The 23196-nt window shown below is 43.2% G+C and overlaps 1 protein-coding gene across 1 annotated transcript; it reads right to left on the minus strand.

The window, feature by feature from the left end:
- Positions 1-2542: 2542 nt before the first annotated feature.
- Positions 2543-22620, minus strand: si:dkey-234i14.6. Its single transcript, XM_021572453.2, has 5 exons — positions 21517-22620; positions 12080-12256; positions 6342-6551; positions 4462-4675; positions 2543-3840 (listed from the first exon to the last, which is right to left on the minus strand). The coding sequence occupies exons 1-5, from the start codon at positions 22024-22026 to the stop codon at positions 3662-3664; spliced, it is 1290 nt and encodes a 429-aa protein (XP_021428128.1). The 5' UTR covers positions 22027-22620; the 3' UTR covers positions 2543-3661.
- Between the last annotated feature and the right edge of the window lie 576 nt (positions 22621-23196).

The raw sequence follows: 23196 nt of genomic DNA on the forward strand, positions 1-23196 counted from the left end.
TTCAGTACCCCATGGGTTACTGTATCTGTTTCTTAAAGCTATCTGTGTTCATTATGATCATCAACTAGGTAGTGCACCTGCTGTGTGCCCGGCCATTTTACGGCCTTGTCCTTGAGCCTGCCTGCCTGCCTTTCTGGAGGTGCATGCTGGAGGGGAGGGCAGAATGTCGGGCCTTGGGCAGGGCTGGTGGCCAAGTAGTACCTACCCCTACAGACAGCCACCCCTTGTCTTACCAGAGGCAGCTGTTATGTCTTGCCGATGCATGGAAAATCCAGCCAACTGTTTATTATACATGTCGTCGTTCAGCCACGACTAGGTGAAACATAAGATATTACTGTTTTTAATGTCCCGTTGGTAGGATATTCTTCAACAGAGCTCACCCAGTTTATCTGCGTTTTCTTCATGTGAATGATGGGGATTTGAGCCTTTCCTGATATCCAGAAGCTCTTTTCGGTCATAAGAGACGGTGGCAGAAACATTATGTACAAAATAAGTTACAAACAACGTGAAAAAAACACAAAATAGCACAATTGGTTAGGAGCCCGTAAAACGGCGGCCATCCCCTCCGGCGCCATTATCTTGCCGTCACTGTCACAAAACCACACCTGTCCTTAAATCCCACCTGCGTTTACAGTTCAGAGCGAGATGGTGTCTAGGTTATATAGAAATAAAGAGACTCAAGTTGAAACTCATATAACAAAATAGGTGTAGATTACAACATGCATGAAGGCTGCATAGGATTTATAGTACTAATGCTACTCTGTGCATCCAGTGGCAATATCCGTGATAGGTATAATACCGGGAGCCGCTTGCTGAATTGACAGCTCCAACACAGTTACACCTCCAACATCGCCTTAATAAAAACAATAAGACTGCTCTGCAGTTGTTGGTATTGCTGGATAAGGCAGATCGGATTGAATCTAGATCTGCCAGGAAGTTGCTAAGCTCCTAAAGCTTGTTCCCCGGATCTCAACATTTGGGCCCTCCTGAATTGACTAAAATGTAATAGAATTTACCATACTATGATATGAACATATGGGAATGGGATACCTTAATCTGTCATGGGCTACTCTGTCTCTCTTTGATGACTGACAGGTGCGGCAGGTAGCCTAGCGGTTAAGAACGCTGGGCCAGTAACCAAAAGCTTGCTATTTCAAATCCCGAGCTGACTAGCTGGTAAAAATCTGTCAATCTGCTCTTGAGCAAGGCACTTAAACCTATTGCTACATGGTTGCCGTCAATAATTGCTAATCCCTCTGGTTGTGACCCTACTCTCAGCGGGTGTCTGAGTGGGATATGCAACAAACACATTTTCATTTCACACCACACACACTTGTACAGGTTAGACACTTGTACATGTGTGAAACAAGACAGATATAAGAACCCTTGATTTGACAGGAGGAGCTGAATAGCAGTGAGTGGCCTGGGCTCTACTGGTCACAGTCAGATCCACACATACTTCTACTACTCTCTACTGAGGACCTGGATGGAGAAACTCAAGGTAAGAGAGATCAGATAAAGAACCATAATTTGACTACAGAGATAAAATGTCACTAAATTGCAACTGATAGCTCTCTCCTACTCTCTCTCTCTCTCTCCCTGTTTCGTTCTCTCTGCAGGAGCCTGTTCTGAGTGCCAAGGACGGAGAGGTTGACCTCAGTATCTCAGAACATGAACCATCTCTGTGTGCTGATGCAGGTGAGTTTCAGTCAGACCATATACCCACGTTAAATCATATCATGGCTTACTTTAGGATCTTCAACCTCTTAAGTTCATCAAAGATGTTGAAAGCATCAGCAACTAGCGTGTGTGGTCCCAGCAGCCTCACATCATGTCCTGATTACTGGGCTTTTGTGGGTCAGGTGACCAGACTGTGTCCTCAGAGAAAGGAGGCTGTGCTACGACGCCTGATATGAGCCTTCACCAAGGTGAGAAAGAGAGATAGAACAATAGTTCATCAAGCACTACTATGTCCAATAACGTCCTCTAGAGGAGATGGAGAGCAATGCAGCCCATGTCCAGCATCAAACAAACATTCCATAACCAAAACTCCTTCATACGGACAATAGACTACACAGCAAACTACTCAAGAGGAGGTAATAAACTATTGAGTGGTTGATGGGTTAATCGGTTGTACAAACTTAACACACCTTTTGTATGAAGGGTCAAAGGTTTAAGTTTCTAGTGTTTTCTTTTCTACGATTAGGGGCAGTAGGCTCTTAACTGTGGTTGTGGAGCTTGGATAGAGTGTAGATACTAGGAACAGGTAAGCACGGCCATGCTCCTGATACTGGTGGTTAAATGTACAGTATACTCTTGTCTTTACAGTGCATAATGCAAATATGTGTACATTAAACCTAATCCTTGTGTGTTTTATTTGAGTTATTTTTTTACAATATTTAGTTGGTGGGGGGAGCAGTATTACACTTTTAATAGTGCAAAGCCTCTCTTGTGATACAGAATTATGTCCTAACGTCTAAAATACCACTAGATGGCATTATCACCTAACCATGAACTACATACTGTACATAGAAACCTGTGATTTGAAAGACCATATATTTTATTAAACAAACAAACAATATCCATAGAAAGAGTACAATCTTCACTTGTATCAGTCCGGTGTGGTAACGACTGATTGAGCCAGTACTTATGGCACTTCAACATGATACCTTCTCCCACGTGTTACTACTTAGTCAATTCTCTTCTTCCCCATTGGAACATACTGCCATAATAAGCTCCTTCCACATCTTCCTGTGGAACTATGGGTGCATAATCCCAAAAGTACAAACTGGCTTCCTCTCTTTGTCGCCTTCCCTTTATCTGCACATATTGCGTTCATCTATCCTGCCTTTTTATATTAGTGGAGATGAGAGGGACCAGACGTTTTCAGCCTGCCACTCAGCTTCCTTCAACAATACTAAAAGTCCTAATCAGAGGCAGTTCTAGAATCTTAAAAGCTACTCAAACATTATTCAGCAGTAAAGGGTTTGTAACAACAGAAGCCATTTGTTTCTGGCTAATGGCCAAGGTTTGTGAGTTGTACGATGCACCAGGCACATACCAAAGGTGTCAAAAACACAGAATTAGAACATACTGTACTGAATATCTCACAAAACAGGTCACTCCACCGGAAAAAAAGAAACTCCATCACACAATTCAAGTTTCAGTTAAACCCACAGAACATCAAGTGCAAGACTGCATCTCAATGCTCTTTAACAGCTTCCTGTCCATCATCCATCTATCTGAAACTACAGGATTGGTTGGATGATGGAAGGTAAGGGAAGGAAGCCACTGTAGAACACCGAGACACTCCCATCCCTGAAATGAAACACTGACATATGCGCTTTGGTCCTCACGGCAGACCATACATAAAGGCTATAGATCTTGGAAATCATGTGTTTGATTTATTTGATACCATTCCCCTTATTCCACTCCAGCCATTACCACGAGCCCGTCTTCCCCAATTAAGGTGCCACCAACCTCCTGTACATTCATCCATAGAGTATGTTTCCTGTTCAGAACCCTCTCTGTGCTCCTGATCCATGGGCCAACGGTGGTAAAGCAGCTTTTTTACATTTAATATAAAAGCCACTTTTCTCTTTCAGCTGAAACAGGGACTCTAGAGACAGTGTCCCACTCCGCCCCCTTGTGTCACTGTGTGTCACTCGAACATGGTGTGTGCCAGACCAGTCTGCCTGAAGGTCTCGGCCACCTGTCTGGAGTGCTGGATCTTGGCGGACAGGGCCTCCAACATGTCATTCTGGTCCACAGCCGTGGCCGTGTGGTAGATAAATGTTCCCAAGGACTCAAGACCCCTCATCCCCAGGTTCACCCCACAACCTGGTCGGAGGAGAAGGGGGGGCGGGGGGGGGGGGGACAAAGATACATTTTATCAGTGCTGTGAGTTGAATATCTATCAAACATAGTGAGAAGATGAATCTGAAATCATGAGGTCTTGGGAGAGATGTTATATTGTACTCTTATCATAGATACTGAAAATATGAGCGATAAAACACATATCAAAAGGCGTTATTCATTTCATAAACCCCTCATTAATAAAAACGGTTACACGTAGCCTGAAAGACACTGACGGGTACTCTAAAAGATGTTGAAATGTTGTAAAGTAAAAAGCAACCTCAGAGAGATGGAGAAATTGATTTTCAGAGGCTAAAATGGCATTCAGTACAGTAGTGAGTCACACCACTTCATCTCATCCATCCATTTCTCTCTCCTTCTCAAGTGTCTTCATGCTCTAAAAATAGGGACCCCTTGACAACAAGGGTGATTTATTTTACCTATGGGAAAACCAAGCACTCTGTTGATGATGATGATGATGATGATGAAGTAAAGGAGTTACACATACCTGCATTAGTGATACCACAGAAGTTGAGCACTGCGACAAGTGAAGCCAGAACTTTTTTGTGTACCAATGTAAGCTGATGTCAGGGCGTTTGCGTGTACCTGTGTCGAAGTTGAGCACCCGTACCGCCTCCCCCTCCACGGTCACAGACACATTGTCTCCCTCTATGTAGGCGGCACTGACTCTCCGGTGAGACAGCTGGATGTCAAATAGACGTCTACTGCACTGCATGCGGTGCAGTGTCAGGTCGTTGAGACGGGGCTCGATGTCGGTCTTATACGCATTAAACGACTGGTGGAAGATGTTCTTCATGATCTGGAGGGAGAGGAAACCAGAGATGAGTCATGGAACAGAATGTGTTTTGTAGGCTCGCCCCTAATTTATGTGTGCACTGTTACCTGGAGTTGCATGGCAAAAAGTCCAGGAACAAAGGACAATGCCCAAGGACTAGTCAGCCCTTCGCCTTTCTGAGTGGTCAAAATGTTTCTCTCTGGTACAGTATCCAGAGACTGACTATTGAATTTGATAGATACCAGAGATGGATACTATAGTATTACTCTATCTGAAAGTTGTTCACTGAGGATAACTCTGATGCTCTCTACAGTATATTGATGTATGATCTCTGTGGTTACTTGTATCTGTACAGGGTGAACTCTGAATTAATATATGCAAAAACATTTTGTGGTCCTCTCAGGAATTCTGTCTTATTTACACTGGTCTCATCCCCCACACAAGCCTGTAAATGCTGTGACACCCCATGGAGATTGGGCCTTGGTGGTCAGGTTGCACTGTAAACTTGGTATTGTTTGATTGGTCAGTGGTGGTTGGTTTTGGGTTGAAAAGTTACACACTACAGTTTTATAGTCAAACAGAAACACCACCCACCCAGCCAGCCAAGGGCTGGATAAAGAAATCTGGTGTGGCCAAGACAAAGACAAAGCAACTGAAGATCCTCTTAGAGAAAAAGAGGGACCTGAGTGACTGTAACTGACAGCCCAAGTTGTCAGTGCAAAACCATGTTAGCTCATGGGCTCAGATTTGTTGCTCAAACCAAGAGCACAGCCCAGTGAGCTACCTCTGCCATACAAACAAACTGCGGTACCTACCAGAGTCAATTGTACAGGAATATAATCAGGACATTTTAATCTTATCCATTGATGTTCTGGAAGACAGTGAAACTTGAAAAAGAACAGTAGAAAACACATCTCTGACCCTCCTCTGACGTCTGCTCTGTTATCACGTCGATTGTAAAACGATTACAGCCATGAAATGAATGATTCCCCCCCTTCTTCCTTTCTCTCTCTTCTACTCTCTTCCTCTCTCTCTCTGTGACACTGCTGTGCTCTCCACTCATCTGTCCTTCGGCCCACACCAAGACAGTCATCCGTAACCAAGTAACAGCATACGTGTGTGTGTTCTACATGGAATAAAATAAGGGTTCTCCTATGGGGACAGCCAAAGAACCCTTTTGTAACCCTTTTTTCTAAGAGTGTACAGATGGCCCCTCCAGCCACACACACACACACACACAGAGACATACACACACACAGGGCTTTGCTCTGTGTACTCAACAGACTAACACAGTGTGGTCAGGGGTCATGTGCTGGAAGAAAGGTGTGAGGTAAGTAGGTGTAAAAAGCGACTCTGTGGCCAGGGTTATTATTAGAAATACAGTACATTAGTCTGGCCAAGCAGGGAGCCAAGGCTCATACACACATGCATGGAAGGGCACAGAAAACATACTGTGATCACAGCATTCATTATTGGATGATTGATTGATTCATTTTCTGTCCATTTGTTTTCTAAACCTCAGCTTATTTATGTTGGTAAGCAGACTGTGGCAAGCCTGAAGAATAGGTCTTAGCTCTAGGTGTTGGCTAGTGGTCCCATCCCAGGTCCTAGGGAAATGTGCAGGGAATTGGTATGGAACGGATGCTCTGTGCTGTCATCAGAAATAGACAGTGCCTGCTAGGGTCTTTACCGAGGAGTTAGCTGTGTGTCGGAGGAAGCGGACCATCTTGGTGTCTGAGGCAGGGCAGACCAGAGCCATGTAGCGGTTCCGGAAGGTTCCGTAGATCTTGAGGTGGAACCCTGGCTTGACGGCAGAGCTTTTCGGCTCCCTGAGAGCCTCCACTCCGTACGCAGACAAGTCGAAGAACAGGCTGTGGGCTCGGATCTCTGGGGTGGGCACCTGGAGATGAAAAGGAGAGGGATGTCAGTGTGTGTGTGTGTGTGTAAGTAAGAGATATAGAGGAAGAGAGAGAGGGAGCAACAGATGGATTTAATTTAGATTAATTTAGAGTGCTGAGAGAAAAGATTACTGTCATACTTACCATCATCAGTATAGAAATAACATAAAACTACTTAGGGAGAACTGTTAAAAAACCTTCATAGATTCAATGATATGTTCTTATCCTGTAAAACTGTTTAAACCATGTCATCGTTGAATACTCGTTTCTGAATGGTGTGAAGGGCATTATAGAGCAAGCATTATTTCCCTATAACGCACAGTATCACAGCACGGTATAATTCAATGGCTATACTCACAGTATACCAAACATTAGGAACACCTTCCCAATATCGAATTGCCTTTGATGGCCACTGGCGAAGTGGGCGCTTCATCGATGAATCCCGGTTTCAACTGTACCAGGCAGATGGCAGACGTGTCGTGTGGGAGAGCGGTGTTCTGATGTCAATGTTGTGAACAGAGTGCCCCACGTGGTGAAGGTGGGGTTATGGTGTGGGCAGGCATAAGCCACGGACAACGAACACAGTTGCATTTTATCAATGGCAATTTGAATGCACGAGATCCTGAGGCCCATTGTCGTGTCATTCATCCTCTGCGGTCACCTCATGTTTCAGCATAAAGCACGGCCCTATGTCGAAAGGATCTGTACACAATTCCTGGAAGCTGAAAATGTCAGAGTTCTTCCATGGCCTGCATACTCACCAGACATGTCACCTGTTAAGCCTGTTTGTGATACTGTGCATCAACGTGTTTGACAGCGTGTTCCAGTTCCCGTCAATATCCAGAAACTTTGCAGAGCCATTGAAGAGGAGTGGGACAACATTCCACAGGCCATAATCAACAGCCTGATCAACTCTATGCGACAGAGATGTGTCGCGCTGCATGAGGCAAATGGTGGTCATACCAGATACTGACACGCCCCTACCTTAACCTGTCTAGGACTTGGGTTCCGCTCGCCAACAGCCAATGAAATTGCAGGGCACCAAATACAAATCAACAGAAATCTCATAAATCAAATTTCTCAAACATACGAGTATTAGGCACCATTTTAAAGATAACGTTCTCGTTAATCCAGCCACAGTGTCTGATTTCAAAAATGGTTTACAGCGAAAGCTCCGCAAACGATTATGTTAGATCACCACCAAGCCACAGAAAAAACACAGCCATTTTTCCAGCCAAAGAGAGGAGTCACAAAAAGCACAAATAGAGATAAAATTAATCACTAACCTTTAATGATCTTCATCAGATGACACTCATAGGACTTCATGTTACACAATACATGTATGTTTTGTTCGGTAAAGTTCATATTTATATCCAAAAATCGTATTTTACATTGGTGTGTTACGTTCAGTAGTTCCAAAACATGCAGTGATATTGCAGAGAGCCACATGAATTCACAGAAATACTCATTATAAATGTTGATGAAAATTCAAGTGTTATGCGTGGAACTTTAGATAAACTTCTCCTTAATGCAACCGCTGTGTAAGATTTTTTTTTTACTTTACGGAAAAAGCATATCTGAGAATGGCGCTCAGAGCCCAAACCAGCCAGAGAAATATCCGCCATGTTGGGTAGTCAACATTCTTCATAAATAGCATTATAAATATTCACTTACCTTTGATGATCTTCATCAGAATGCACTCCCAGGAATCGTAGTTCCACAATAAATGCTTGTTTTGTTCGATAATGTCCATCATTTATGTTCATTTATGTCCAATAGCTTCTTTTGTTAGGGCATTTGGTAAACAAATCCAAAATCGCGTTCAGGTCCAGTCGGACGAAATGTTCAAAAAGTTTTATTACAGGTCGAAGAAACTTGTCAAACTAAGTATAGAATCAATCTTTAGGATGTTTTTATCATAAATGTTCAATAATGTTCCAACCGGAGAATTCCATTGTCTGTAGAAAAGCAATGGAACGAGAGATACCTCTCATGTGATAGCGTGTGACTGAGAACGAGGCTGCAGGCAGACCCCTTAGTCAAACAGCTCCCATCCGGCCCCCCTTCACAGGAGCAGCCTGAAACAAAGTTCTAAAGACAGTTGACATCTAGTGGAAGCCTTAGGAAGTGCAAAATAACCCACATCCCACTCTGTATTCGATAGGGGTGAGTTCAAAAACTACAAACCTCAGAATTCCCACCTCTTGTTTAGATTTTTTTTCAGTTTTTTGCCTGCCATATGAGTTCTGTTATACTCACAGACATCATTCAAACAGTTGTGGAAACTTCAGAGTGTTTTCTATCCAATATTGTATGCATATAATAATAATGCATATATTAGCATCTGGGACTGAGTAGGAGGCAGTTCACTCTAGGCACATTATTCATCCAAAAGTGAAAATGCTGCCCCCTATCCCAAATAAGTTTTTAGGTATCTGTGATCAACAGATGCATATCTGTATCCCCAGTCATGTGAAATCCATAGAAATGTATTTATTGCAATTGACTGATTTCCTTATAACTGTAACTAATTGTTGCATGTTGCGTTTATATTTTTGTTCAGTGTATGTTTGAGCTTCTTTTGAAAGCATAAGTTGAATTGACAATATTATTGACATTGTTAAATTCGATTTTCATAACAGCCAGCTAGGGGTACGTTCGTAAATTCTTCTGTTATTCTGCGCTTTTGCACACTCAAATGAGAGTGCTCTGAAATTGGAGTAGATAGCCAGAGCGAATTTACGAATGCGCCCTAGGACTGATGGTCTGGTTAGCTAAACAAGCAAGTCTGTTTGTTTGGTTACCAAGGCAACTAATGTAGCTGTGCTAGCTACCTCAGTGGAAGTTGAACATATTTTTACCTGCAAATGAACCAATTTCTTGCAGCAAATGTGTTAAATTGTAGGCATGGTATAAAAGGGATAATCAACTCAGTAGTCTATGCGTTCTCAACTCGGGGCTCTATGCGTTCTCCGTGGAAGGTTAGTTCACACCTTCCATATCATTCATTATTTTTCATAGAACGCATAGCCCGTAGTTGATTCTCCCTTAAATAGCAACAATTAACTAATTATGACATGGTATTAGTACAGTAAATGTGCTTCAGATATTGAATATTTATATCTCACTTGATGTTGCCCTCTATACCACCCTTTTCCTCTCTCTGCTCTCCACCTCTCTCACCCTCTCTCTTTCTATGTGCATGTGTATTATCTCTCTAGCTCTCACTCTCCATCTCTTTCTTCATCTCTCTCTTTCTTTTTCACACATCTGACCCCTTTTCCACCCCAAAAGGGTGTTTTATCCTTTAACCCCCCCCCCCCCCCCCCCCCATAATTGATCTAAATTCACATCAATGACATGAACCAGACCAGTGTAATCCAACAGTGTTTTACCACTGCAGAGGAGAGAGCGGGGTGGGTAAACAGGTCATATCCTCTGAGCTAAATTCATTAACTAACGGAAACGGCCAGCGAGAGATAGATAAATTAAGTAGTGATTGGAAGTCACAGCTGTGTGAATCTGCCACTGTGGAGAGGATGTAGCTGGAGCACAATAAGAGAACAGAGTAAACCCATGATGAATGCAAACAGGTCTCTGAGAAACAGATGTGACACATCACTGCTACTGCTCAACCTTATGAAACACTGACCTGACATAGCCTTGGATAGAACAAGTGGTTTAACTCTCTCGCGCGCGCTCTCTCGTTCTCTGTCTCTCTCATATTTGTGTTTTACATTGTTTGCATTGCTATTACATCTGTGCCCACAGCCCTGTCTTCTTTATTATGAGAATAAACTGTGTCTTATCAGTGTTTTTCCTGGTGTCTGGTTAGCTATGCAGGACATGTGATGACTGCTTATGTAAATATGATCCAGGTGCTTATCTCTCCCTGCAGGGCAGCCAAGAGGCTGTGTCTGTTTATTAGTTAGGAGACCATCTAAATTGTCTAGAAGGGCTTCATCTGCTCACCATCTTCACTGATCAAACCTAGCCAATGTGTAAGCAATATAGTGGATGCCTATTATATCTACAATTTGCATTCACCAGACCAGTTGTTTCATGTCAATGCAGTTGAAGGAAAGAAGATAATGAGAGTAGGCTATTTTAGAGTACTGAGAATTATGTTCTAGACCCAGTAAGAGAGAATCATCATGAATGAAGACATTTCTGGTGCCAGAATTGTACCTATAATGAACCCAAGTTTAGTTGACTTTCAGTTTTATAAAACATTCATTTCACATGAAAGGAAAATGGCATGTTGCAGTATAGAAGTGCCTCTAACTTGTCTTTGAGAAACTTTCCCAACCAGCAATATAGTTACTCATGCTCGTTCAGCAGCTATAGGGGCAGAGATAAAACATGAACAAAGGCTCCAAAAACACCCAGTACTGTACGTCCTTTTACAAACTGCAACACTCTCAGTATGGTCGTTAGATGTACACTTGTACACATGAAATTGTGTCATTCCAAACTTTATCCACAACGTTATGTTCCATTTTGTGTGACCTGAGTGGTTCCCCCTATCCAGCTGTGCTGCTTCTCCATGTAGTATGCGCATGACCACAGAAAGAAGTATCGCTCAAGTCCCACTACACTGAGAATGTAGTTGTTTCCTTTGTTCATGTTTTATCTCTAACTGTAACTGCTGAACGAGCATGAGAAAGTATATCTCTGGTGGGGTAAGTTTCTCAAAAACAAGGGAGATTGCAAAAAAAGTGTCTGGGCATTTCCATAACACACAATTTACATCAAAAACATTGATTTGTTCAAATTAAGTGAATCTTTTCTTTAAAGACACACAGCAAACACATCAGAGTTCATACAGATAGAGGAGACCGCTGTTGCATAGCAGATCTTGTTGTGCTGATAGCTGCCTATGTCATCATCCTGTCTGTATTTCCTCTGTTTCCTCTGTTTCTTCTATTCCTTCATTATCCCGTCATTCATTTCTTCCTTCCTTCCTCCCCTCTGCTGCTCCCAGTAACACCACTAACTCATCACACCATCCACTCTCTGGTTGCCATGACAGATGACCTTTGGCCCAGGAACACCAGAGCTGATGACATCACATTCATATATCCATCAGTCAGGTAACAGATGAGGATCAAGACAATACACGGCCTGAGGGCCTGACAAGCCTGACATACAGTACAGTAACACCTGCTGTACACCTGATAGCATCAATATAATTCAAAAGGGGCTTCAGCCTGTCACTGACTACTTTTATCTATGGATGGATCTCAATGTTCCCATAGAGTACAATAAGCTCTATACAGTGTACTTAAGGAGATGTTCAGATTACCATAAACACACCAAGGGCAGGTTTGACAGACCAACATGGAACAGGGCCATATTGCTAGTATAGACAGTCCTTATGGCCATTCTACAGAGATATGGTTTATATAGGAGTTATATACTGTATTGCATTCAGCTGTGAACCACCAGGGCTCTGTTTGATCTGTGTGTGTGTGTGTGTGTGTGTGTGTGTGTGTGTGTGTGTGTGTGTGCGCGCGCGCGCTTGTCTGACCTGTCTCTGGTCCAGTCTCTCTATAGTGGCATTAGCCCCGTATGCGTGGCAGGACTCTACAGTGTAGTCAGAGCTGATACCCAGCACAGAGCATGAGTCCCCACACGACCCATCAGCCACCACGATCACACGCGGCCAATCAGAACCCGGGATCTTCCGCAGGTACTCCTCTGTGAACTGATAAACAGGAAGAACAGATCAAGAAAGGGACAGAGAGAGAGCGAGAGAGAGTGAGAGAGGGGGGGTAGATTATTATTTTTTATTCATTTATTCATTATTGTAAATAAGAATTTCTTCTTAACTGACTTGCCTAGTTAAATAATGGTTAAATAAAATAAAATCATGTTTATACCCTCCCCTTCTATCCCTCTTTCTGTCTAAACAAACATGCTTATCCTAAAAGTGGTACGACATCATCAGAGACATACCAGTCATACAGCTTAAAGGATCACACTTACACCCCTGTCCATGTGCCCTCGAGCAAGGTAGCTTAGCTTAACCCTAATTGCTCCAGGGTTGCCATTGATAATGGCTGACCCTAGCCATAACCCCACTCTCCGAGGGTGTCTGAGGGGGAGTTGGGATATGCAAAAAAATACATTTCCAAAAGCACATGAAATAGGACTAATATAAGCACCCACCTAATTATTATTATGATGAGGACTATTATTGTTATTATTATCTAAAATACCAAACAATAACAGCCCTATGTTTGAGACAACTTTGTGTGTTTGTGTGTGTGCTTGCGTAGGGTGCAGCCGTGCGTGTGTCTGTGTCCGGCTGGCTCTGATATCCTGGTTTGTTTAGGTACTGGTTCATGTCTGTGATAAGGCTAAGTGTCCAGAGCAATAGAGTAGGGCAGTGATCTGGTGTAGACACTATCACACACACAGATAACTGTTGATTAAAACAAATACAAAAGATTGTTAGTTTATACAAAATAAATACCTGATAACAGGAATAGAGGAATGAATAATACAGATAGAAAATAATAGTCAGAGATAGAGAGACAATGAGAGAAAGAGAGAGAGAGAGAGAGAGAGAGAACAAGAGAGAAAGAGAGAGAGAGAAAGAGAAAGAGAGAGAGAGAGAGAGAACGAGAGAGAAAAAGAGAGAGAGACAGAGAGAGAAAGAGAGAGCGCGTGGGAGTGTGTGTGTGAGAGTGTGTGTCCGATTGTAAATATAAATGGATAAAGCCATCGATTACTTAACACTATTCATTCTTATGTGAAGACTCAATAGCACATTTAAAGGCAAGGAAGTAAGTTTTTAGCTTGCTAAAATGGTGTCTTCTGGAGACATAATATACGCAGATTGAGCTAGTCCAGGAAGTGATGTTGCAGGCTAGCTCAGTGCTTCCCTATCTTATTGACTATCTCAAGTTGGAGAACAACCGGGGTACTGCAGGCTGCTGTTAGAATCTAAATTATCCTTAGAACTTATTCTGTGTACGATTTTACAATAATCGGTTCAAGGACATACACTATATATACTAAAGTATGTGGACACCCCTTCAAATTAGTGGATTTTACTATTTCAGCCACAACAGTTGCTTACAGGTGTATAAAATCGAGCACAGAGCCATGCAATTTCCATAGACAAACATTGGCAGTAGAATGAATGGCCTTACTGAAGAGCTGAGTGCGAGCCAGGCCTAGCGGCCCAACATCTGTGCCCGACCTCACTAATGCTCTTGTGGCTGAATGGAAGCAAGTCCCCGCAGCAATGTTCCAGCATCTAGTGTAAAGCCTTCCCAGAAGAGTGGAGGCTGTAATAGCATTAAAGTGTGACTAACTCCATATTAATGCTGATGACTTTGAAATTAGATATACGACGAGCAGGTGTCCACATACATTCGGCCATGTAGTGTACATCTGGTGTAATAAAAGCAACTATTGGCACCATGATTGTCTTAGACTTTTTTGTTCATTTACATGAACATTTCTCAAGAAGATTGCCATTTTCTCATTCACTATAATGGGGGATCCTGCCTTTCTGAAAACAACAGCCTGCAGGACCGCGGTTGGCCTTGAACATCTTTGGCTTCAATGAGAGGGAGAAGTCGTTCTCCCCTGGTGTGTGTCCAACATTAAACTCAATAAGGTTTGAGCCAGTGATGGCTGAGAGTCGAGGCTAAGACGTGTTAAATCCATTCAGACTACAGAGAACTGGTGATTTAAAAGTCCTGTTATTCATTCACAGATCACACAGCCTGGGACTAAACCAATAATCAAGCACTCCTGTCTAATAATGGCTATGGACAGGACGCTTCAGAAATGTCAATGTTTTTTAATGATGCAGAACTTTGTTCCGATCAAAGATATGCTTGACCTTGAAGTTCACCTGCTTTAATGCATAAACATGGGGTGAGTCACTGGATCGCCAGGGAGGCAGCAGGGAGGAAGCAGGGAGAGGAAGGTGAACCAGGGGTGGACAGCTCTCATCCTCAAGGGCTGCACTGTCCACTGGCCTTCATTCCTACCTTTAATCAGATACTGATTAACCAATGGGGATTATTATTGCCATGGCAATAGGTACTGATTTATTCATTACAAATGTCATGAAGTGATCAAAAGGCACTGGTGTGAACTGAGAAACTCTGTCCAGACAGCAAACAGATAAGGCCTTTAGAGCAGTGATCCTCAACACTGCTCCTTGAGAGCTGCAGACTGCATGTTTTTGTTCCAACTCAGCAAAAAAACACATGATTCAGCTAATCAAGGGGACAATGATCAGTTGATTAACTGAGTCAGGTGTGATGGCACTAAGCTGGGACAAAAACATGCAATACTACTGTGGCTCTAGAGGAGCAGGACTGGGGGTCTCTGCCTTTCAGAATAGAGAGAGCCTGAGGACACACATTTCCCCGGTTATGTTGTGTCAGCAGATAAGCCCAGCTTTAGTGAATGTGATCATAATTTTGCCATTATATAATGATGTGCTGCTATAAGCCCTAGTACTGTAGGCTGCCATCATTCTACCATTGTTTAATGCTGTAATGCAGAGAAAGGCTTAGGGAGATTTATGCAATGAGTGGTATGGTAATCTGCATCAGAACACATTTACCAGTGACTCTTTACAACCAACTATACATCAGATGTGTATCTATCAGGTGGTGATGTATAGTCACTGAATCTCAGGCTATTCTATAGAACAGAAAGGTGGCTGGTTAAAAAAATGTCAACTAAAAAGTGAACAATCATATGATCCTAAATACATATTAAATATCTATATACAGTTGGAGTCGGAAGTTTACATACACTTAGGTTGGAGTTATTAAAACTCGTTTTTCAACTACTCCACAAATTTCTTGTTAACAAACTATCATTTTTGCAAGTCGGTTAGGACATCTACATTGTGCACGACACAATACATTTTTCCAACAATTGTTTACAGACAGATTATTTCACATATAGTTCACTGTATCACAATTCCAGTGGGTCAGAAGTTTACATACACTTAGTTGACTGTGCCTTTAAGCAGCTTGGAATATTCCAGAAAATTATGTCATGGCTTTAGAAGCTTCTGATAGGCTAATTGATATAATTTGAGTCAATTGGAGGTGTGGATGTATTTCAAGGCCTACCTTCAAACTCAGTGCCTCTTTGCTTGACATCATGGGAAAATCAAAATAAATCAGCCAAGACCTCAGATAAAAAATTGTAGCCCTCCACAACTCTGGTTCATCCTTGCGAGCAATTTCCAAACGCCTGAAGGTACAACGTTCATCTGTACAAACAATAGTATGCAAGTATAAACACCATGGGACCACGCAGCCGGCATACCGCTCAGGAAGGAGACACGTTCTGTCTCCTAGAGATGAATATACTTTGGTGCGAAAAGTGCAAATCAATCCCAGAACAACAGCAAAGGACCTTGTGAAGATACTGGAGGAAACAGGTACAAAAGTATCTATATCCACAGTAAAACGAGTCCTATATCGACATAACCTGAAAGGCCGCTCAGCAAGGAAGAAGCCACTGCTCCAAAACCGCCATAAAAATAGCCAGACTATGGTTTGCAACTGCACATAGGGACAAAGATCGTACTTCTTGGAGAAATGCCCTCTGGTCTGATGGAACAAAATTAGCACTGTTTGGCCATAAGGACCATCGTTATGTTTGGAGGAAAAAGGGGGAGGCTTGCAAGCCAAAAGAAACCATCCCAACCGTGAAGCACATGGGTAGTAGCATCATGTTTTGGGGGTGCTTTGCTGCAGGTGGGACTGGTGCACTTCACAAAATAGAAAAATGATGTGTATATATTAAAGCAACATCTCAAGACATCCGTCAGGAAGTTAAAGCTTGGTCGCAAATGGGTCTTCCAAATGGACAATGACCCCAAGCATACTTCCAAAGTTGTGGCAAAATGGCTTAAGGACAACAAAGTCAAGGTATTGGAGTGGCCATCACAAAGCCCTGACCTCAATCCTATAGAAAATGTGTGGGCAGAACTGAAAAAGTGTGTGTGAGCAAGGAGGCCTAAAAACCTGACTCAGTTGCACCACCTCTGTCAGGAGGAATGGGCCAAAATTCACCCAAATTATTGTGGGAAGCTTGTGGAAGATTACTTGAAACGTTTGACCCAAATTAAACAATTTAAAGGCAATGCTACCGAATACTAATTGAGTGTATGTAAACTTGTGACCCACTGGGAATGTGATGAAAGAAATAAAAGCTGAAATAAATAATTCTCTCTACTATTATACAGACATTTCATATTCTTAAAATAAAGTGGTGATCCTAACTGACCTAAGAATATTTACTAGGATTAAATGTCAGGAATTGTGAAACACTGAGTTTAAATATATTTGGCTAAGGTGTATGTAAACTTCCGACTTCAACTGTATCTATACCTTTTTGGTTACTACATGATTCCATATGTGTTATTTCATAGTTGTGATGTCTTCACTATTATTCTACAATGTAGAAAATAGTAAATATATAGAAAACCCCTGGAATAAGTAGGTGTGTCAACTTTTGACACGTACTGTATATATACACACACTGAACAAAAATATAAACAACAATTTCAAAGATTTTGCTTAGTTACAGTTGATACAAGGAAATCAGTCAATTTAAATAGATAAATTATGCCCTAATCTATGGATTTCACATGACTGGAAATACAGACATGCATCTGTTGTAAGATGGTGCCGGAGAAGAAGGCAGACGATTTACATGCCCCCAGCCAATTGTGTTATTTTGTTTGTTTATTTGCATTTTTTGTAACTTGTGTTTTTACTTATTTTGTACATAATGTTGCTGCTACCGTCTCTTATGACCGAAAATAACTTCTAGACATCAGGATTGCGATTATTCACCACGGACTAGCAGAATCCTTTTTTTCCTTTCATGACTCTGACGAATCCAACGTGAAGGACATACTGCTTCCTCGGGAACATGCACCGATCCCCATGATCTGCGTGAAGAGGAGGCGTAGAAAGAGGGTCCGAAGTGATCAAGGCGATCAAATAAACCCCCACTTCCCTCCATTCTGTGAGCAAATGTGCAATCCTTGGAGAATAAAATCGACTAGTTACACGGAAGATTAAACTACCAATAGGATATTAAAAACTAACACCTTATGCTTCACGGAGTCATGGCTGAACGACGACAACATCAACATACAGTTGGTTGGTTATACAATGTACCTGCAGGATAGAACAACGGTGTCTGGTGAGACAAGGGGCGGCAGACTATGTATTTTTGTAAATAACAGCTGGTGCACAATATCTAAGGAAGTCTCAAGCTATTGCTCGGCCTGAGGTAGAATATCTCACGATAAACTGTAGACCACACTACCTACCTAGAGAGTTTTCATCTGTATTTTTCGTAGCTGTTTACATACCACCTCAGTCAGAGGCTGGCACTAAGACAGCATTAATTGAGCTGTATTCCACCATAAGCAAACAAGAAAACGCTCACCCAGAGGCAGCGCTCCTAGTAGCCGGGGACTTTAATGGGGAAAGGGAAACTTAAATCAATTTTACCAAATTTCTATCAGCATGTTAAATGTACAATCAGAGGAAAAAGAACTCTGGACCACCTATATTCCACACACAGAGACACATATAAAGCTCTCCCTCACCCTCCATTTGGCAAATCTTACCATAATTCTATCCTCCTGATTACTGCTTACAAGCTAAAAATTAAAGCAGGAAGCACCAGTGACAAGATCAATAAAAAAGTGGTCAGATGAAGCAGGTGCTAAACTACAGGACTGTTTTGCTAGCACTGACTGGAATATGCTCCGGGATTACTTCAATGGCATTGAGGAGTACACCACATCAGTCATTGGCTTCTTCAATAAGTGCATCGATGACATCATCCCCATAGTGACCGCACGTACATACCCCAACCAGAAGCCATGGATTACAGGCAGCATCCTCACTGAGCTAAAGGCTAGAGCTGCCGCTTTCAAGGAGCGGGACTCGAACCCAGAAGCTTAGAAGAAATCCTGCTATGCCTTCTGACAAACCATCAAACAGGCAAAGCGTCAATACAGGATTAAGATTGAATCGTACTACACCGGCTCTGACGCTAGTCGGATGTGGCAGGCCATGCAAACCATTACAGACTACAAAGGGAAGCACAGCCCAGAGCTGCCCAGTGACACGAGCCTACCAGATGAGCTAAACTACTTCTATGCTCGCTTCGAGGCAAATAACACTGAAACATGCATGAGAGCACCAACTGTTTCCGGAAGACTGTGTGATCACGCTCTATGCAGCCGATGTAAGGTCAACATTCACAGGGCCGCTGGGCCACATGGATTACCAGGACGTGTACTGCGAGCATGCGCTAACCAACTGGCAAGTGTCTTCACTGACATTTTCAACCCCTCCCTGTCCCTGTCTGTAATACCAACATGTTTTAAGCAGACCACCATAGTGCCTGTGCCCAAGAACACTAAGGTACCCTGCCTAAATGACTACTGACCTGTAGCACTCACATTTGTAGCCATGAAGTGCTTTGAAAGGCTGGTCATGGCTCACATCAACACCATCATCCCAGAAACCCTAGACACACACCAATTTGTATACCGCCCCAACAGATCCACAGATGATGCAATCTCTATTGCACTCCACACTGCCCTTTCCCACCTGGACAGAAGGAACACCAATGTTCAACACCAAAGTGCCCTCAAAGCCCACTAAGCTAATGACCATGGGACTAAACACCTCCCTCTGCAACTAGATCCTGGACTTCCTGATGGGCCGCCCTCAGGCGGTAAGTGTAGGTAACAACACATCCGCCACACTGATCCTCAACACAGGGGCCCCGCAGTGGTGCGTGCTCAGTCCCCTCCTGTACTCCCTGTTCTCTCATGACGGCATGGCCAGGCACGACTCCAGCACCATCATTCAATTTGCTGATGACACAACAGTGGTAGGCCTGATCACCGACAACAACGAGACAGCCTATAGGGAGGAGGGCAGAGACCTGGCCATGTGGTGCCAGAACAACAACCTCTCCCTCAACGTGATCAAGACAAAGGAGACTATTGTGGACTACAGAAAAGGAGGACCGAGCACACCCCCATTCTCATCAACGGGGCTGCAGTGGAGCAGGTTGAGAGCTGTGTCCACATCACCAACAAACTGACATGATCCAAGCACACCAAGACAGTCGTGAAGAGGGCACGACAAACCTATTCCCCCACAGGAGACTGAAAATATTTGGCATGGGACCTCAGATCCTCAAAAGGTTCTACAGCTGCACCATCGAGAACATCCTGACTGGTTACATCACTGTCTGTTATGGCAACTGCTCTGCCTCTGACCGCAAGGCACTACAGAGGGTAGTGCGAACGGCCCAGTACATCACTGGGGCAAAGCTTCCTGCCATCCAGGACCTCTATACCAGGCGGAAGGCCTTAAAATTGTCAAATACTCCAGCCACCCTAGTTATAGATTGTTCTTTCTGCTTCTGCATGGAAAGCAGTACCGGAGCGCCAAGTCTAGGTCCAAGAGGTTTCTAAACAGCTTCTACCCCCAAGCCATCAGACTCCTGAACATCTAGTTCAGGGGTGCTTCTACATCTGCATTGCTTGCTGTTTTGGGTTTTAGGCTGGGTTTCTGTTCAGCACTTTGTGACATCAGCTGATGTAAAAAGGCTTTATAAATAAATGTGATTGATTGATTGATCTAGTCAAATGGCTACCCAGACTATTTGTATTGCCCCCTCCCCCTCTTTACACCACTGCTACTCTTTGTCGTCATCTATGCATCGTCACTTTAATAACTCTACCTACTTGTACATACTACCTCAACTAACCGGTGCCCCTGCACATTGACTCTGTACCGGTACCCCCCTGTATATAGTCTCGCTATTGTTATTTTACTGCTGCTCTTTAATTACTTGTTACTTGTATCTCTTATTCTTATCTGTATTTTTTTAACTGCATTGTTGGTTAGTGGCTCATAAGTAAGCATTTCACCTGTTATACTGTATTTGGCACATGTGACTAATAACATTTTATTTGATGTATTTGATGGTTAAAGATACCTTTAAAAAAGGTAGGGGTGTGGATCAGAAAACCAGTCAGTATCTGGTGTGACCACCATTTGCCTCATGCAGCGTCACAAATATCCTTTGCTAGTGGCCATCGAAGGTGAGCATTTGCATACTTTTATTGATTACGACGCTAAACTGTAGTCAGCTCAAGACCCTGGTGAGAACAACGAGCACACAGATGAGCTTCCCTGAGACGGTTTCTGGCAGTTTGTGCTGAAAAACTTTGGTTGTGCAAACCCACAGTTTTATCAGCTGTCCGGGTAGCTCATTTCAGACCATCCCGCAAGTGAAGAAGCCAGTTGTGGAGGTCCTGATCTGGCGTGGTTACACGTGGTTACACGTGAGGCCGGTTGGACGTAGTGCCAAATTCTCTAAAACGACATTGGAGGCGGCTTATGGTAGATATTCAACATTCAATTGTCTGACAACAGCTCTGGTGGATATTCCTGCAGTCAGCATGCCAATTGCACACTCTCAAAACTTGAGACATTTGTGGCATTGTGTTGTGTGACAAAACTGCTCATTTTAGAGTGGCCTTTTATTGACCCCAGCACAATTGTGATGCTGTTTTAATCAGTTTCTTGATATGCCACACCTGCCAGGAAATTGAGAAATGCTCACTCACTACCAGGGCTGTAAACAAATTTGTGCACACAATTTGAAATAAATAAGCTTTTCGTGGGTATGGAACATTTCTGGGATCTTTTATTTTAGCTCATGAAACTTGGGGCCAACACTTTACATGTTGTGTTAATATTTTTGTTCAGTATATATATTCAATACAGTGGGTTGATGCTTGCCAGAGTGCAACCCCCCCTATTGTTCTCTCTCTCTCTAAATATAGAACTTACAAATAATGTGCATTATGCATTTTTTTCAATATAGGTTTAGAAATAAAGGGAAATATATGTAGTGTACCTTCGTTCCCAGCTGAACCTTGATTTCCACCTTCTGTCTCTTCTGCTCCAGAATGCTAAGCAGGTACTCTTGAAACACTCCTATCTTCGTGAAGAAGTGCTCGTTGTGCCAGCAGCCCTCCATGTTATCAAAGTCCACCCCCAGTTCGAGCAGGAACTCCACACTGCGCGGGTCCAGGGCAATCTGCTGGGGGCGGCAGAGCAGCGCCGTGCGGTACCTCTCATCCAGCAGCGTGAGCTTCAGCACCTTCCCCGAGCGAACAGCGACTAGCGCGGCCGTTAGCCCCACGGGACCCGAGCCCACTATTAGAACCGAGATCCGGGCCCGCCATTGCCTGATCCCGTCCAGGCTCACTTTGACCACCACGTAAAACACCACGGCCACCAGTGTGCTGAGCGCGGTGTCGTAGGCTAGAGCCCGGTACTGTTCATCTGTTTTCTCCTTGTTGATGCTGTTGAGTCCGGTGCTCTCCGTCGGCAGCCCGTCCATGCTGTGGCTAGATATGAGCATTTATCACTTAGACTTGTTGGAGGTAGAGATAGCTTTCTTACATGCGCACAGTCACGTTACTGTCGCCTTGGTCAGTACTCTCCAGCAGAGAGAGAAACGCAGCGTCTCTCCACACAGACCCATCTACTCAACGAGACCAGCTGCGACCAAACACACATTCTCTTCTCTTCTCCCGCAAGTAAAGTCACAGTTGGCTAGACGTCCCAGGCATGACACTGTTGTGAATAAATTATTACATCAGTTGCGATGTATTTCAAAACCATAAAACAAAATAATTGACCGAAAAAGCGATACTGTATCGCTTTACCGTCTATCTCCAGCCGCGGTTAAGTGTAGCAATTACACGTTAACGAGCGCCGGGCGTCCTGCCCTGTGGTCACAATCAGGTCCTGCAACAAGTTCAGAGGGCATAAACTCAAAAGAGTCCAGTTTCCCCCGAGTGTAAAACAATTAATCCGTTTGAATAGGGTCTAATTGACTTTGACTGTGAGTGAATGTGTAGGCTATTTTCAAAGTCAAATATGCATCCCATTAATTTTGTCCATCTGGCCAGTGGCCACATTGCTTCCAGCCCTCTATGTGACCTGTTGCAACACTAACTGCAGTCTGTCTGCAGGTCTGGACAATCAGCTCTGGGTTTATTTCAGGGACTATTGATTCTCTGTCTAAAACCAGGCATGTCGATTAGCTCCGACCTCTGTCTCTCTCTGTAATGACATGGCTGTAACCTAAAACACCATCAGTGTATATTGCGGTTGGCCTCCCCAGTAGAGAGTGTGGTGGAATTATTGTAATCAAACGGAGAGACTTTTAAGATTTCTTCAAAACAATCAAACTTCATTATTTAATTACTGCAGTAATGGAGCTGGTTGGTAATCACCCCTGGAGGTGATCAATGAGAACTCAACCAGCTGGTTTGAGCCACAGCATTTTATAGCAAAGTCCATCCTCCTTCAGTCTGCAACAGATTTATGGAATGGGTCATAAGGTTAAGATTTGTATGAAAGATACTTATAATTCACAGCAGACAGTATCTGTTGTGTGAACTGTTTTCATTGTGTAAAGACCAGTGTCTGGTCCCCCAACTTCATACAGGAGCCATGTCTCCCTGGAACTGTATAGAACAGAAACATTAACTCATGCTCTGGAATGCGGTATCCCCAAAGACAT

This window comes from Oncorhynchus mykiss, chromosome 2, assembly GCF_013265735.2.
Source record: "Oncorhynchus mykiss isolate Arlee chromosome 2, USDA_OmykA_1.1, whole genome shotgun sequence".
Classification (NCBI taxonomy): Eukaryota; Metazoa; Chordata; class Actinopteri; order Salmoniformes; family Salmonidae; genus Oncorhynchus; species Oncorhynchus mykiss.

Bases quoted from the DNA above. Each gene is read 5' to 3' on its own strand.
- si:dkey-234i14.6 (XM_021572453.2), bottom strand. From the start codon at position 22,026: ATGCTCATATCTAGCCACAGCATGGACGGGCTGCCGACGGAGAGCACC. The intron at 12,257-21,516 runs GTACACTACATA...CCTGTTTATCAG, and splicing joins AGGTTCAGCTGGGAACGAAG to TTCACAGAGGAGTACCTGCG. The intron at 3,841-4,461 runs GTACACGCAAAC...TCCTCCGACCAG, and splicing joins GGTGCTCAACTTCGACACAG to GTTGTGGGGTGAACCTGGGG.